Source organism: Bos taurus, chromosome 10 (genome assembly GCF_002263795.3).
Source record: "Bos taurus isolate L1 Dominette 01449 registration number 42190680 breed Hereford chromosome 10, ARS-UCD2.0, whole genome shotgun sequence".
In the NCBI taxonomy this organism is placed as follows: domain Eukaryota; kingdom Metazoa; phylum Chordata; class Mammalia; order Artiodactyla; family Bovidae; genus Bos; species Bos taurus.
The window spans coordinates 2,407,727-2,424,170 of NC_037337.1; the positions used below are offsets into that span (position 1 = coordinate 2,407,727).

Genomic DNA, 16,444 nt, shown 5'->3' on the forward strand with positions numbered 1-16,444 from the left:
AATATAACTACTTCATATGGTTTCATGAGGATTGGAAAAATAAAGAGTGTGCCCCTGGGCACTTAATAAATTGTGGCATTATTATTGCACAGCTGAGGAATTTAGGTTACACAGAAATCAACATAGTATTAATAGAAAATGTCCACACAGTTCACTGGTAACCATGCCAGGACCAGGGTACAGGACCCATTTCTGCTTATCAAGAACTCTTTCCAGTGGCCAGTCAAACTGATTTAGTTCATTTCAGTTCAGTTGCTCAGCCATTTCTGACTCTTTGTGACCCCATGGACTGCAGCACACCAGGCCTCCCTGTCCATCACCAACTCCTGGAGTTCACTCAAACTCATGTCCATCGAGTCGGTGATGCCATCCAACCACCTCATCCTCTGTGATCCCCTTCTCCTCCTGCCTTCAATCTTCCCCAGCAGCAGGGTCTTTTCAAATGAGTCACTGCTTCGCATCAGATGGCCAAAGTATTGGAGTTTCAGCTTCAGCATCAGTTCTTCCAATGAATATTCAGGACTGATTTCCTTTAGGATGGACTGGTTGGATCTCCTTGCAGTCCAAGGGACGCTCAAGAGTCTTCTCCAACTCCACAGTTCAAAAGCATCAATTCTTCAGTGCTCAGCTTTCTTTATGGTCCAACTCTCACATCCATACGTGATACTAGAAAAACCATAGCCTTGACTAGACGGACCTTTGTTGGCAAAGTAATGTCTCTGCTTTTTAACATGCTGTCTAGGTTGGTCATAACTTTTCTTCCAAGGAGTAAGTGTCTTTTCATTTCATGGCTGCAGTCACCATCTGCAGTGATTTTGGATCCCCCCAAAATAAAGTTTGACACTGTTTCCACTGTTTCCCCATCTATTTGCCACGAAGTGATGGGACCGGATGCCATGATCTTTGTTTTCTGAATGTTGAGCTTTAAGCCAAAGTTTTCACTCTCCTCTTTCACTTTCATCAAGAGGCTCTTTAGTTCCTCTTAACTTTCTGCCATAAGGGTAGTGTCATCTGCATATCTGAGGTTATTTATATTTCTCCCGGCAATCTCGTTTCTAGCTTGTGTTTCATCCAGCCCAGGGTTTCTCATGATGTACTCCACATATAAGTTAAATAAGCAGGGTGACAATATACAACCTTGATGTACTCCTTTCCATATATGGAACCAGTCTGTTGTTCCATGTCCAGTTCTAACTGTTGCTTGCTGACCTGCATACAGATTTCTCAAGTTACTTTGGTAGCGTGTGAGATGAGTGCAACTGTGTGGTAGTTTGAGCATTCTTTGGCATTGCCTTTCTTAGGGACTGGAATGAAAACTGATCTTTTCCAGTCCTGTGGCCGCTGCTGAGTTTTCCAAATTTGCTGGCATTTTGAGTGCAGCACTTTCACAACATCATCTTTTAGGATTTGAAATAGCTCAATTGGAATTCCATCACCTCCACTAGCTTTGTTCATAGTGATGCTTCCTAAGGCTCACTTGACTTTGCATTCCAGGATATTTGGCTTTAGGTGAGTGATCACACCATTGTGATTATCTGGGTCATGAAAATCTTTTTTGTATTTCTTCATTGTATTCTTGCTACCTCTTCTTACTATCTTCTTCTTCTGTTAGGTCCATACCATTTCTGTCCTTTATTGCACCCATCTTTCAATGAAATGTTCCCTTGATATCCCTAATTTTCTTGAAGAGATCTCTAGTTTTTCCCATTTGTTTTCCCTATTGTTTTCCTCTACTTCTTTGCATTGATTGCTAAGGAAGGCTTTCTTATCTCTCCTTGCTATTCTTTGGAACTCTGCATTCAAATGGGTATATCTTTCCTTTTCTCCTTTGCCTTTCACTTCTCTTCTATTCACAGCTATTTCTAAGGCTTCCTCACACAACCGTTTTGCCCTTTAGCATTTCTTTTCCTTGGGGATGATCTTGCCTCCTATACAATGTCCTGTGTTCTATACAACAGACCTGTGTTCTATTCCTGGGTTGGGAAGATCCCCTGGAGAAGGTAAAGGCTGCCCACTCCAGTATTCTGGCCTGGAGAATCCCATGGACTGTATGTAGTCCATGGGGTCACGAAGGGTTGGATACGACTGAGTGACTTTCACTTCAGTATACAATGTCATGTACCTCTGTCCATAGTTCTTCAGGCACTCTATCAGATCTAATCCCTTGAATCTATTTATCACTTCCACTGTACAGTTGTAAGGGATTTGATTTAGGCCATAACTGAATGGTCTAGTGGTTTTCCCTACTTTCTTCAATTTACGTCTGAATTTGGCAATAAGGAGTTCATGATCTGAGCCACAGTCCGCTCCCGGTCTTGTTTTTGCTGACTCTATTGAACTTCTCCATCTTTGGCTGCAAAGAATATAATCAATCTGATTTCAGTATTGACCATCTGGTGATGTCCATGTGTAGAGTCTTCTCTTGTGTTGTTGGAAGAGGGTTTTTGCTATGACCAGTGCGTTCTCTTGGCAAAACTCTATTAGCCTTTGCCCTGCTTCATTCTGTATTCCAAGGCCAAATTTGCCTGTTACTCCAGGTGTTTCTTGACTTTCTACTTTTGCATTCCTGTCCCCTATAATGAAAAGGACATCTTTTTTGGGTGTTAGTTCTAGAAGGTCTTGTAGGTCTTCACAGAACCATTCAACTTCAGCTTCTTCAGCATTACTGGTCAGGTCATAGACTTGGATTAGTGTGACACTGAATGGTTTGCCTTGTAAATGAACAGCAATCATTCTGTCATTTTTGAGATTGCATCGAAGTACTGCATTTTGGACTCTTTTGTTGACTATGATGGCTACTTCATTTTTGCTAAGGGTTCCTGCCCACCGTAGTAGATATAATGGTCATTTGAGTTGAATTCACCCATTTCAGTCCATTTTAGTTTACTGAGTCCTAGAATGTCAACATTCACTCTTGCCATTTCCTGTTTGACCACTTCCAATTTGCCTTGATTCATGGACCTAACATTCCAGGTTCCTATGCAATATTCCTCTTTACAGCATCTGACTTTACTTCCATCACCAGTCACATCCAGAACTGGGTGGTATATTTTGCTTTGACTTTGTCTCTTCATTCTTTCTGGAGTTATTTCTCCACTGATCTCTAGTACCATATCGGGCACCTACTGATCTGCGAGCTCATCTTTCAGTGTCCTGTCTTTTTGTCTTTTCATACTGTTCATGGGGTTCTCAAGGCAAGCATACTGAAGTGGTTTGTCATTCCCTTCTCCAGTGAACCATGTTTTGTTAGAACTCTCCACCATGACCCGTCCATCTTGGATAGCCCTACAGGGCATGGATCACAGTTTCATTGAGTTAGACAAGGCTGTGGTCCTTGTGATCAGATTGGTTAGTTTCCTGGGATTGTGGTTTTCAGTCCATCTGCCCTCTTTTGGAAAAGGATAAGAGGCTTATGGAAGCTTCCTGATGGGAGAGACTGACTGAGGGGAAAATTGGGTCTTGTTCTGATGGCTGGGGCCAGGATCAGTAAATCTTTAATCCAATTTTCTGTTGATGGGTGGGGCTGTGTTCCCTCCCTGTTATTTACCTGGGGCCAAAGTATGGTGCAGATAATAAAGATAATGGCACCTCCTTCAAAAGGTCCCATGCATGCCCTGCTATACTGTGTCCCCAGCCCTGCAGCAGGCCACTGCTCACCCCTGCCTAATCAATCAAATTGATTAGGATTCCAAGAATTATGAAGAAAATTTGTAAAGAATAGAGATGAAAAATCTTAATTATAGATTCTATTATATAAATATGGAAAATCAATAAATAATTATTGTATGACCATACAGTTCTTGCTGCTGATGAAATATTGACAAGATAAACAAGGTTCCTGCTCTTAAAAGGCTTATGTTGTAGTGGGAAGAGCAAATAATAAGTATATAAATAAAGTAATTTCAAACAATATTAAATGATAATGGTTTACTGTGGGAGAGCCTATCTAGATAAGGGATAATGATGATGGCTTTAATAATGAGAAAGAGGCATCCATATGAAGTATTGGGAGGGAGACTGTCATGTGCAGGAGGAAACTGTTCAAGTGGAAAGTTTCCCTGATAGTAATGAGCTTGATATGTTCAAGGGACAGGAATGAATCAGTGCATTTGAGCACTGTGAGGATGAGAATGGTCACAGATGAGCCTTATGGGGGTAGACAGATGCCAGATCATGTAGAGTTTTAAGGGTCTTAGTAAGGAAATGAGGGTATTTTAGAGTTGCAGTGGGGACTGATAACAGTGCTTTGTGTAGGGATGTTATCCTACTTGGCTTGTACAGTTTTCTCTCTGTCTGTAGGCATTGGTTCCAGGAGGCCTTGAGGATACAAAAATCCAAGTCCCTTATATAAAATGGCAGTGAGTGAAAGTTGTTCAGCCGTGTTTGGCTCTTTGTGACCCCATGGACTATACAGTCCTGGAATTCTCCAGGTCAGAATACTGGAGTGGGTAGCCTTTCCCTTCTCCAGGGGATCTTCCCAATCCAGGGATTCAATCCAGGTCTCTTGCATTGCAGGCTGATTCCTTACCAGCTGAGCCAAAAAGGATGTCCAACGATACTGGAGAGGGTAGCTTATCCCTTCTCCAGGGGATCTTTCGGACACAGCAATCAAACCAGGGTCTCCTGCATTGCAGGCAGATTCTTTACCAACTTGAGCTATAAGGGAAGCCCTTAAAATAATAGTAATATTTGCATATAACCTATACACATCCTGTTATATACTTAGAATCATCTCTAAATCACATACAGTACCTAATAGGATATAAATACTGTGTACATAGTTGCAATTCATAGTAAATTCAAGCTTTGCTCTTTGGAACTTTCTGAATTGAAAAAAATTTTTTGGTTTAGTGGTTGGTTGAAACAGTGGATAAGGAACTCAAAGATACTGAGAACCAAGATCTTTTCAATGTGTTTTTAAAAAGATCATTCTACTTGCTTTCTGGATAATGGATAATAGGAAGACCAGAGTGGAAGCAGTGTGGCTGGGTTTAGGTTTGTGTTAGTGTAACTGTATAAATGTAAACGGACATTCTCATAATCTTCCTTGACTTCGCAGCCTGAAGGTTCCATCTTCCTATTCCATTACCTCACATAACACTTACAACTACCATTTAATCATTTTTTTGGTTAGTGCCTGTTTTTCCCGTCTAGGGTTGCCAAATAAGGCCGCTCAGTTGAATTTGCATTTCAGATATTGAGTAATTCTTTACTCCTAGTATTCTTGTGTTCTCAACTAAACACTAGCTGGCCAGGCTCCTTTGTCCCCGGAATTCTACAGGCAAGAATACTGTACTGGGTAGACATTCCCTTCCCCAGAGTATCTTCCCAAGCCAGAAATCAAACCCCCTGCATCCCAGGTAGATTCTTTATTGTCTGAGCCATTAGGGAAGCCCAGGGAGTTCTTCAGTCTGTGTGCTTCCAAATATTGCATGGGAAAGCCCTATACTAAAATTTTGTTCTTTATCTGACATTCAAATAAACGGGGCATCTTGTATTTTTGTTTACTAAATCTGGCAACACTACCCCCAATAGAACGCAAACTCCTTGAGGGCAGGAACTCCTTCTGTCCGGTTTCCCAATGTATATCTAGGACACAGAGTAAGAGCCCACACATGCTTATTGGATGAGTTAACAAAGGATTTAACCACATAGGGATCGAATAAGGGCCCCTCGGTGAGGGTGTAGCTGAAGACCGGAGACAACGAGGAGAAACACAGCTGTCGAGCTGGAGACTGGGGTGCAGCGCCCCCAGGCCTGGGCGGCCTGCGCGCTGAGGTCACGGGCGCCGGCTCCGGTGACGTCATCACGGCCGCGCTGTTCGCCGGGCTGGAGCTTCACTGGCGCCGGCACTTCGCCGGCTGTTGTGGAGACCGAGGGCTTCTTTCTGGTGCTCCCTGCGCAGTGCAGGCCGCCTGTGAAGCCGTCCGGCCCCAGCCAGCGCCCGAGAGGCCCAGGCTCGCGGTCGTTGGCTGTCAGCCGGCAGGCCTGGCCGCTCTATCGCGGGGAGAACGTCTCCTCAGGGCCATGTCTAGGCCGAGCAGCGTCTCCCCGCGGCCCCCGGCTCCCGGTGGGGGCGGAGGCGGCCCCGCGCCCTGTTGCCCTGGGGGCGGCGGCCGTGCCAAGGGGCTGAAGGACATTCGTATAGACGAGGAGGTGAAGATCGCAGTCAATATCGCTCTGGAGCGCTTCCGCTATGGGGACCAGAGAGGTGAGGTTCCTGACAGGGACCCCGCCGGCTGCCCCACCTCCCGGAAGCCCGGCCCCTCGGTGGGCAGGGGCTGCCTCACGCGTGGGAGGGAAGACGGCCCGGCCCGGGCGGGGGGCAGAGGCCGGCGTGGTCGCCCTCTCCTGGGCTGCGAGGAGCCGCAGAGTCCTGCGGGTCAGCCAAGTTTCGGGACCCTTCGTGGGGTCCGAAAACGAAAAAATCAGGTTGCTCCGTAGCAGGAGGCATTTCTTTTCCTAGGGAGAGGGCTTCCGGTAGCTTTGCCACAACTCTTAGGTGTTGTTTAGCCCCTGCTTTTTTTTCTTTTTTCTAAATCGAGGTAGGTTTAGCACCCCACTCCAGTACTCTTGCCTGGAAAATCCCATGGACGGAGGAGCCCGGTAGGCTGCAGTCCATGGGGTCGCAAAGAGTCGGACACGACTGCGCGACTTCACTTTCACTTTTCACTTTCATGCGTTGAAGAAGGAAATGGAAATTCACTTCAGTGTTCTTGCCTGGAGAATCCCTGGGACGGGGTACCCTGGTGGGCTGCCGTCTATGGGGTCGCACAGAGTCGGACACGACTGAAGCGACTTAGCAGCAGCAGCAGCAGCAGCAGCAGCAGGTTTAGTTTGAGTTAAGGAAGTAGAGAAGCGGAAGGAAACGGTTCAGATAAATGAAGTGGCAACATGCAGTCCTTTGCTTAAATCCTGGAAGCATCACTCTATTAAATAGTTTTAAAAAAAGGAGTTAAACTCCTGGTAGACAAAGCATCTTCCACACCTCTTAAGGTTAGAAAGCGACTTGAGTCACACAGCGCAGAATCAGCAGTCGACCTGTGATCAGTACAGCATATATTAAGTGCTCATTCTGATTTGGTGGTCTAAATACAAGACCCCCTTACTCCGGAAGCTTAATTAAAAGCGTCTTAAAAAAAAAAAAAAGAAGAAGAAGAAAACAGATATGAAGCCCCAGAAATATGCAACATATCCAGTCTGAGATAGTAAAATATGAATTCTGTGCAGTTTTGAAGGCAAAGACAATGGAATCTGATGCTGAGCGTTCAAAATTCTTGAGCATACCTCATCATTGAAGGAAATAAGCATTTTGTTAATAAACAAGTAAGTTAAGATAGTAAACTTCGTCAGTTTTTATAGGAGCTCAAGATTTCAGCACAGGTAAGAGTAGTAATCTTTGGTGAACATCAGAGTCCTTTATCATATTTAGGTTTAAGTGTTACTGATACCAGAATTCTGGTAGACATTAAGTGGTTAATTAGTACAGGTATATCTGATTATTACATTTTATTGTACTTTGCAGATTTTTTAAATAGTTTTTTCTTTTTTAAACAGTTGAAGGTTTGTGACAATTCTCTGTTGTCGAATGATGGTTAGCATATTTTATCAATAAAGTATTTTTAAATTACTGTGTATACATTGTTTTTTAATACATAATGCTATTGCACATTTAATAGACTATAGTGTTCAGTTCAGTTCAGTTTAGTCGCTCAGTCGTGTCCAACTCGTTGCGACCCCATGAATCGCAGCACGCCAGGCCTCCCTGTCCATCACCAACTCCCGGAGTTCACTCAAACTCACGTCCATCGAGTCAGTGATGCCATCCAGCCATCTCATCCTCTGTCGTCCCTTCTCCTCCTGCCCCCAATCCCTCCCAGCATCAGAGTCTTTTAGTGTAACCATAAATAGGGCCAGGAACAAACTAGCATAGGCCCTGGAAACCGAAAAAATTTGTATGACTTGCTTTATTATTTTTTATTATATTTGTTTTATTGCAAGAGTCTGCAACCAAACCCAAAATCTCACTGAGGTATACCTGTATCGACTTTTCACATAAAATGTGGTAAATGTGATTATATGCTTATATGATTTTTTCAAATTTTATAAATATATGTGTACTGAAATACCTTGAAAGAAATTTGCCTATCAAGTAAATGATGCATTGTGGGTTTTTTTTTTTTCCATATAGAAATGGAATTTCCTTCTTCTTTGACCAGTACAGAAAGAGCCTTTATTCATCGATTGAGTCAGTCTCTTGGTTTGGTTTCTAAAAGTAAAGGGTAAGCTGATAACTTTTCTTAATTAAAAAAACTTTACTGAAAAAGAGAAAGGTTTTTGACTAAATAGTTAAACCATTTTAGATTCACATCCTTAATTATATTGTATATAGAAGATCTGATTTATGTTTGTACCAAACTCAGCTCTTTGCTTTTCTTCCTATCCCCTTTTTTTTGTTTTCCCTGGTTGGAGAGAGTGGGGGAAGAAGGTAAATTTTAAGATGTTAGTAAAATGGTTTAAAAGTTGAAGTTGATTGCATTCAGAAAGATATTTTCTTTTTTTATAGAAACCAAAACTCTTTTTTTTTCCTTGAAGAATGGATAACCTTAAAATAATAAATACAATTATTAACAGAACTTCTCTCTTTCAAAGCTACTGTACTATAATGGTATGCTTTGGAACACATGCTTGTTGTTTTCTTTCATACCAAGTCACAAAGCTGATGATTAGAAATGATTAAATAAAATGGAACTTATGTTCACTCCTGAGTAAAGATCTTTTTTTTAATCTAGAATTAACTTTGTTAATTTAGCAAATTAGTCTTTCTCTCTCTCTCTCTTTTTTTTTCTTTTGTGCCTGGTATTATGGTTCCATTATACCTATTTGAGAGGTATGAAGAAAAGGGCAAGAAACCTAGATTCTACTCCCAGTCTCTCAGTGCTTCATTGTTTAATTTGATCATGTCCCTTAACTTTAAATGCCAGTTTTGTTTTTTTTTTTTAATGTAAAAAAATGAAAGAGTTAATCTCTTTGTGGTAGTTGAGATTCTGTGATCCTGCAGTTTATTTTGAGCTTCTTACTTGAGTTTTAAAAACAGATTGCAGAATTACTGTGTGATAATTTACAGTTGTTTTTCTGATCACTTTTTTTTTTTTTTACTATCCTTTCTTTTGAAATGAAGCTATGTGTGTTGGATTTTGTTTTTCATCTCCTTTTAGAGAGTTGAATTTACTTTGAATTGATTTTTTTTTTTAATAACTGTTCACCTTTTGGTAAAAATACTCTTGTTGGAATAGCACTTGTTTTGTGTTCTTTACTATATCTTTATGCTTTCTTAGAAATTCCAGTCAAATATTCCCATACCCCGGATTTTACCTCCTTATAATTTGTTTCATTTTTCCTGAACTGGTATCACTATGTTTTGGTTCTAAGAGCACACTTTTCTGAGTCTTTAATTTGTTCATGAATAAAACAAAATTGTTTCCTATTCCTCTTAGTCCAAGTTAGATAAAATGAAACTTACAAAGTAAATTTGTTAAAACCTTGTAGAGAGAATAGATATAAGTATAAGAAAGCAGGTTTTCCAAGTACAGTCTTGTGATTGCTGAAGGTGCTGCTTAATAGGTATCCAAGTATTTTGCTTAGGCTTCCCAGATGGCTCAGTGGTAAAGAATCTGCCTGCCAATGCAGGATATACAGGAGATGCTGTTTCGATCCCTGGCATGGGAAGATCCCCTGGAGGAGGAAATGACAACCCACTCCAGCATTCTTGCCTGAGAAATCCTCTAGACAGTGGAGCCTGGTGGGACATGGAGTCACAATAGTCCAACATAATTTAACGACTGAGCACACACACATGCAGGCACGCATGCAAGTATCTTTCTCACCCTACAACAAGACCTCCCTTTCAGATTTTAATTATTGCCTCCCTTACCTTTTGCCCTAGAAGATTGAATGCTGCACTCCCCCTCTCTTCCCCTAGCTAAAATAAGAAAATTGGGTTAAAAGTGAGGAAGCCTGTTAGTGAAGTTTTGGAAATCCATTAAAACCCTGTGATGTACAGAAATAATAGTAACAGTAGCTAACATTTATTAAGTGCTTTTGTGTGACAGGCATTGTGCTAGGTGCTTTAAGTAAATTATCATTTGATCCTCAACATTCTTGTATGGTAGGTTCTACTTTTTTAATACCTGGTTCCTATATAACAGATGAGGCAAGTCAAGCTTGGAGATATTAGTTTTCCCAAGTTCACACAGCTAGCAAGTGGCAGAGCCAACAATCAAACATAGTTAGTGTTTAGCTAATTAATTTTTGTTGTTTGTAGTGAATTCATAGCAATGTTTTAGGAACTATGAGTAGTTAAGAGAGAAATATTAGATAATGCTCATTTCTAAGTTGTTTATAGTCCATTAAGTCACAAAAAGAAAAAAAAATTGTCACAAACATAGTGAGCATGACATGGAAATAATTGTGTTTAGTGACAAAATTAACTCAGTTTATTATTTCTGAGCTAATCATAAAAAGTACAGATTTGTGTGGTATAAATTTCAATAAATTTGTATATTTGTATTGCAGTATTGAAGATAAAATGGTTTGGAGTTAGGTCTTTGCATCTGTCTGCCTGTGCTTAGTCGCTCAGTGGTGTCTGACTCTGCCACCCGTTGGACTGTAGCCCACCAGGCTCCTCTCTCCATGGGATTTTCCAGGCAAGAATACTGGAGTGGGTTGCCATTTCCCACTCCAGGGGATCTTCCTGACATAGGGATTGAACTGGCGTCTCCTGTGTCTCCTGCACTGCAGGTGGATTCTTTACCTGCTGAGCCATTGGGGAAGACCCTCTATCTGCCTAGTGCAAGTACAGATTAAAGGGAAATGAAATTAAGTATTTGCTAGACATTAAACAAATGTGTATTATCTTTGTGAAGTGAAGTGAAAATTGCTCAGTTGTGCTTGACTCTTTGCGACCCCATGGACTATACAGTCCATGAAATTCTCCAGGCCAGAGTACTGGAGTGGGTAGCCTGTCCCTTCTCCAGGGGATCATCCCAACCCGGGAATCTAACCAAGGTCTCCTGCATTGCAGGTGGGTTCTTTACCAACTGAGCTATGAGGGAAGACTTTGAATCTTTGTATAGAGACATTAATTCCTTGGTGGCTGAGAACTTTTAAGTAGTGATTTCAGATTTTGGCTCTTCAGCAGATTTGTAAACTGTTCTCAGGTTTGTAAAGTGGGAAATAGCTGTATGGTTGTATTTGAGGTAAATTATTCAGTAACATTCTATGTAAATGCAACATTTATGTCATGGTCCATGTGCGTGTTGGAAAAGAATTTCTAGACATGAGACAGAATGAGAGGGAAATAAAGTTTATTAGAGTGGAGGATGCTGTTAGAACAGCGGGATGGCCCAAGGGAGAATGGACATTGAACAGGTCCTTGGTCTATTTTTATAACCAGGGCACAAGGAACAGAATAGGGGTCTTGCAGGGAGAAGGGGAGACAGGTTATACTGCTCAGGAGGACCCGAAATTCGTTAATAGTTACAACATTGGTGTGGTAGGGAAGGACAATAAGGGTCTGGTTTTTCTGTTCCTACATTCCAAGGCCCTCCTTGGTTTTATCTGCTCTTTCATCCTTGGGTCACCACAATTTATTAATATTAAAATTGTATCAAATTAGATTAGTTATATCATCATTTCTTTAAAAGGAAGAAGCTATGGAAATATCAGAACTTCATTATAACGTATGATTACTTTTCCCTTTGAAAAGTTAGAAGTTACAATGTTCTTACCTGTACTTTCAGTCCATTTATACTTAAATATGACATATGTGGCTTGCATGTTACTATATTTTTAAAACTTCTTGTGTTTTAAAAAACTTTTAAAACTTCACTTATCTAGCATCTTTTCCACATTTTGCAGGTAGTTTCTAGTTAATTTTGCTTTGTGAAGGGACTACTAGATTTTCATGGTAGTGTGTTATTCTGGAATAAAATCATGGAATGAAATTTTATTGTATTAATTTACCTAAGACAACTGCTGTATAGAATGTTTTCATCTGCACAATAACAAGTGAATATTTTGCCAAAATTTCACTAATTTTTGAATTGTATATCAGTGCTACTGTGGTGTTGAATGGTATAGGAAAAGCACTAATATTGACAAGTAGAATTTTTTACTAAAACAAAAACTAGCAAGTTGGTATTATCTTTCTGTCCACCATCTATGTTCAAACCAAATTTAGTAAATTTTAAATGGTAGTGGCTAAGTATTCCCACTGCTTAATATGAGTTATTTTTATACATTGTTTTGTTGTCTTTTGCAACCCCATGGACTGTAGCCCACCAGGCTCCTCTGTCCATGGGATTTTCAAGGCAAGAATGCTGGAGTAGGTTGCCATTTTCTTCTCCAGGGGATCTTTCTGACCCAGGGATCAGAGTGGCATCTCCTGCATCTCCTCTTTATCACTGAGCCACCAGGGAAGCTCATTCTTATACATTAATTCTGTATGATTATTAGGCAATCTGTGTTGGGAAAGTTTCAATCTAACCTGTTAATTTAGTTGTGAGCTTACAGAGGAAAAAGTGTATTTTCCTCAACTTTGTAATCCTGGCCTCTAGCATAGTCCCTGGCATACAGTAGGTATTCAGTATATGATGAATGATTGAATAAAAGAGAATTAAAAGTAAAATCTAGAAAACTTTGCTGAGATGATTTTTGAGAAAATTAAAACATCTTGGAACTGATAGACATATTCGAGATTTTAAAATTAATGGTTCTACTGTGTCAGAGAAGTAAATTAATTTATTTTTGATCACATTGTTACTTGAAAGTGAACACAGGCCTCTTGTGTTCTAGTGACTCTTGCTCTAGTGCTCATTTCAGCACACTTCTGGCCTTCTGTAGTTAAAATTTTATGAAGTAAATGGGAGAGAAGGGGAATGAGTGACTGATGGGAAAAGAACCTACTGCGGAGAACATCTCTAGAATCCAATAATTCTGATTTACCATGGAATTGACTAAAATTTATAGATAAGATTAAATTTTAATAAGTTCATCTTTATGTCATCATTGAAGCATCACTAAGTGCTTGTTCAGGAGTAGATGATGGCATAGAAAGGTTATAATTCATTGAGGAATTTTCAGAAATTAAAAATCTTGGTAAATTGAAGACCAAGACTTAGAAGACTTAGATAGCTAAAACTGTATAGGTTAATCTTCAGTTTCATGTCATTCTATAGTGAAGGTATTGTTGAAAAAATTTTAAATCTAATGAGAATTAGAAAAATTATACATGTCCTTTTCATTGTATTTGTGGCTTTGTTGCTCATTTTTGTAAGGTGATATTGGCATTAACAAATTGTAAAAATGTTCTTATAAAGTTTTGGTTAACTTTTTAGTATAAGAAATGATATTTTTTCCTGGCTATAATAATTGCTTTCATTTATTATATTTAGTATGTACACAGTAACAGATACTGCCCTTTATGCATTATCTTATTTAATCATGTTAATAGTTCTTTGAGGCAGGTATCATCATCATCATCTTAGGCTCAGAGCTATTACATAATTTGCTTGTGGTCGCACAGCTAGTAAGTGGTAGAGGTAGGATTCAAATCCAAGTCCATGTGCTTTCAGAGCCTGAGCTCTTTACCAATACTACATTGTACAAGATTATAGACATGTATTATTAAATCCTTCAAGATACATCTGAGGACTTCCTTTGTGTGTGACATTGTACTTAGTACTCTTAAAGCTACAGAAGTCATCAAAAATATAATTAGGACTCATTGAAGAATCTAGTAACTTGAGAACAGTTATAAATCATCATTACCTTATAATCAAAAGCTGGAGTCGTAAACTTTGAAAGATTTCTTTTTATTTTTTTTTTCCAGTATACATCTGAAAATGCTTATCAATAATGCTGATTTTTTTTGTTCACCCACTAAACTTGGCTTTCTTAACAGGTTTTTCATGGGAGTGTGACATTACCAGCATACTGGGAAAACACTCAGTGGGATATATTAGTCTGGATCACTGTCATAACTGGACCACTGTGGCATTTTCATTATCATTTTTAGATTCTGCTGTTCAAATTGATTTTATCCCTCTGTATATTTCCCAGCATGTATTAGTTGGTGATGTTTCATCCACCATGAAGCCTGCTAAGACAAACTTTAAGGGTAAGTAAGCCTTTTTTGCTGATTAAAATTGGATTTGCAGCATTTTGAAATTTTAATTGAAAATGGTCTTGTGGCCTCTTTAGCACTCAATTCCTCTTTACTGGATTTTTTGGAGATTTTCAGCATTTTATCTCAAAGCATTTTTATCTTTTTCAATGTTTTGCTTGAGACATGTTTTCTAAGTAGCCATACATCATATGTGAACAAATTGACTTATATAGTAAATAAATGATTTTTATTAATATTCAGAAAGGGAGCAAATAGATACCTAACTGTGAAGAAGAAAGATGGATCAGAAACAGCTCATGCAATGATGACCTGTAATTTGACTCATAATACAAAACATGCTGTTAGGAGCCTAATTCAGAGATTTCCTGTCACCAATAAAGAGCGTACTGAACTTCTGCCTAAAACAGAAAGAGGAAATGTGTTTGCTGTTGAAGCTGGTATGTATTTTCTGGGGAGATTCCTTGTTTATCCTTTTATTGAATGACTATTCTTTTTCCACTTAACATTAAAACATTTTTAACATTTTAAAACAACATTAAGTAAGATTTCTCATTGTGAATAAGTTTGTTTGAAATGATTAGAATTTGTAAAACTTTTGTAATGAAATGCAGTGTTAAGGCATGTCATTAAGTTAGACAGGGTTTTTGTTTTTGTTTCTTTTTTTGCATGTTACAGTAATAGCTAACCATTTATTGAGCACTTATTGTGTGCTGGACAGCATAGTAAACTTGATTATAGAGCCTTATGGCAACCCTTCCAAGGTAAGAATTTCCCCTATTTCACACGTGAAGAAACTGGGCTCAGAGAAGTTTAATAATTTGTTCAAGGCCACTCAATCAGCTAGTAAACTGCAGAGCTGAGGTTTGACTCCACTATCTGGACTTTACTATTATATATTATGCTGCCATGATACACTATGAATGGAATTTTGAATTAGGGCTTCAGCTTCTGGGAAGAGATAGGACAGAATCTTCAGTATATTAACTTGCTCAGAGGTAGATAAATATATATATTTAGGTTATAAAGTGAAGTTATAATTTTACTGTTTGGAAAAATAATTTTCCTAATGAGAAGTTTATTTCTTTTATTATCTCCAATGACAGAGTTTCTATTTGTAAAGTAGGTTTGCAGAATGTAGAAAATGCATGGTCCTAGCTATCAAGGAGTTTTATTAATAAAAATACATTCACACAGAAATATTTTGTTATGTGAAGAATATAAAACACATCATGCCTTTTTTGTTCCTATCTGCTTAAATATAGATGTTGGCTAAAATGCACAATTAGGAGATTTGTTAAGCATTAAGGCCTTAAATTTACATGTTATTCTGTTTGATCACATAATCTTACATGCTGATTTCAAGAGGCGTTTTTTCTTTTTCATACGTCTTTTCATACTGCATGCAATAGACTTTACAAGTATAATGTATATTGTTTCCTACTCTAAAATTTTGTTCTAATTGATAGAAACAAGTTTGAGAATCATTTTAGGATTTTATTGGATTTTATTTTTAATGATTTTTGTTCATTTTAAAACATTATACACTAGGAATACTTCTGAGAAATTTGCCTTCTAATTGATATCAAAATGTGTAAAATGTTCTCGAAGAATATTGTGTAGGAGTAAAGCAGCTGAGGCATTGCTTGCTAATTTTATGTTGACTGAGTAGAGAAGAAACACTTAGAAGGTATTAATTACTTATGTTTTTAACTGTATTGTTGATATACATTTTTTTTTTCGTTCTCTTATTCATTTTCAAAGAAAATCGGGAAATGAGCAAGACAAGTGGGCGACTCAACAACGGCATACCTCAGATTCCAGTAAAAAGAGGAGAATCTGAATTTGATTCTTTCAGACAATCTCTGCCAGTGTTTGAAAAACAAGAGGAAATTGTTAAAATAATTAAGGAAAATAAAGTAGTTTTGATTGTAGGAGAAACTGGATCTGGAAAGACTACACAGGTTTGTTTCTACTTTGTTGTTTATAGAAGAAAAAATATTTTACTTCATGTGATAGTTTTGCATCAAATTATACTACATATACAAAGTAAACATAATTATAGTTTTTAAACTACTAGTTTGGCTGCAATTTAAAAATTCATGAAATCCAGCATTTGCATAGGTAATGAGAAAACAGCATCTTCTGCTCTTTTGATAAAAGTATAAATTGTTTTGAAGGGCTGATTGATCATTTTTATGAAAATTAAATTTATATACTCTTTGACTCAGCATATTTTTGTCTTTGCAAAAGTATTTG

General features: G+C 38.6%; 1 protein-coding gene across 2 annotated transcripts in view; it reads left to right on the forward strand.

The window, feature by feature from the left end:
- The first annotated feature begins 5,838 nt into the window (after positions 1 to 5,838).
- YTHDC2 (YTH N6-methyladenosine RNA binding protein C2) overlaps positions 5,839 to 16,444 on the forward strand; it is a 73,722-nt gene continuing 63,116 nt past the window's right edge. Inside the window, exons 1-4 of one of the 2 annotated variants that reach the window (NM_001192811.1) lie at positions 5,839 to 6,211; positions 8,192 to 8,282; positions 14,429 to 14,625; positions 15,950 to 16,149. In NM_001192811.1, coding sequence (NP_001179740.1) covers positions 6,028 to 6,211; positions 8,192 to 8,282; positions 14,429 to 14,625; positions 15,950 to 16,149 — 672 coding nt within the window. In that variant the 5' untranslated portion in view covers positions 5,839 to 6,027. Of the gene's footprint in view, positions 6,212 to 8,191; positions 8,283 to 14,428; positions 14,626 to 15,949; positions 16,150 to 16,444 lie in introns of those variants that run through there. The other variant, XM_059890604.1, reaches the window with a different exon arrangement.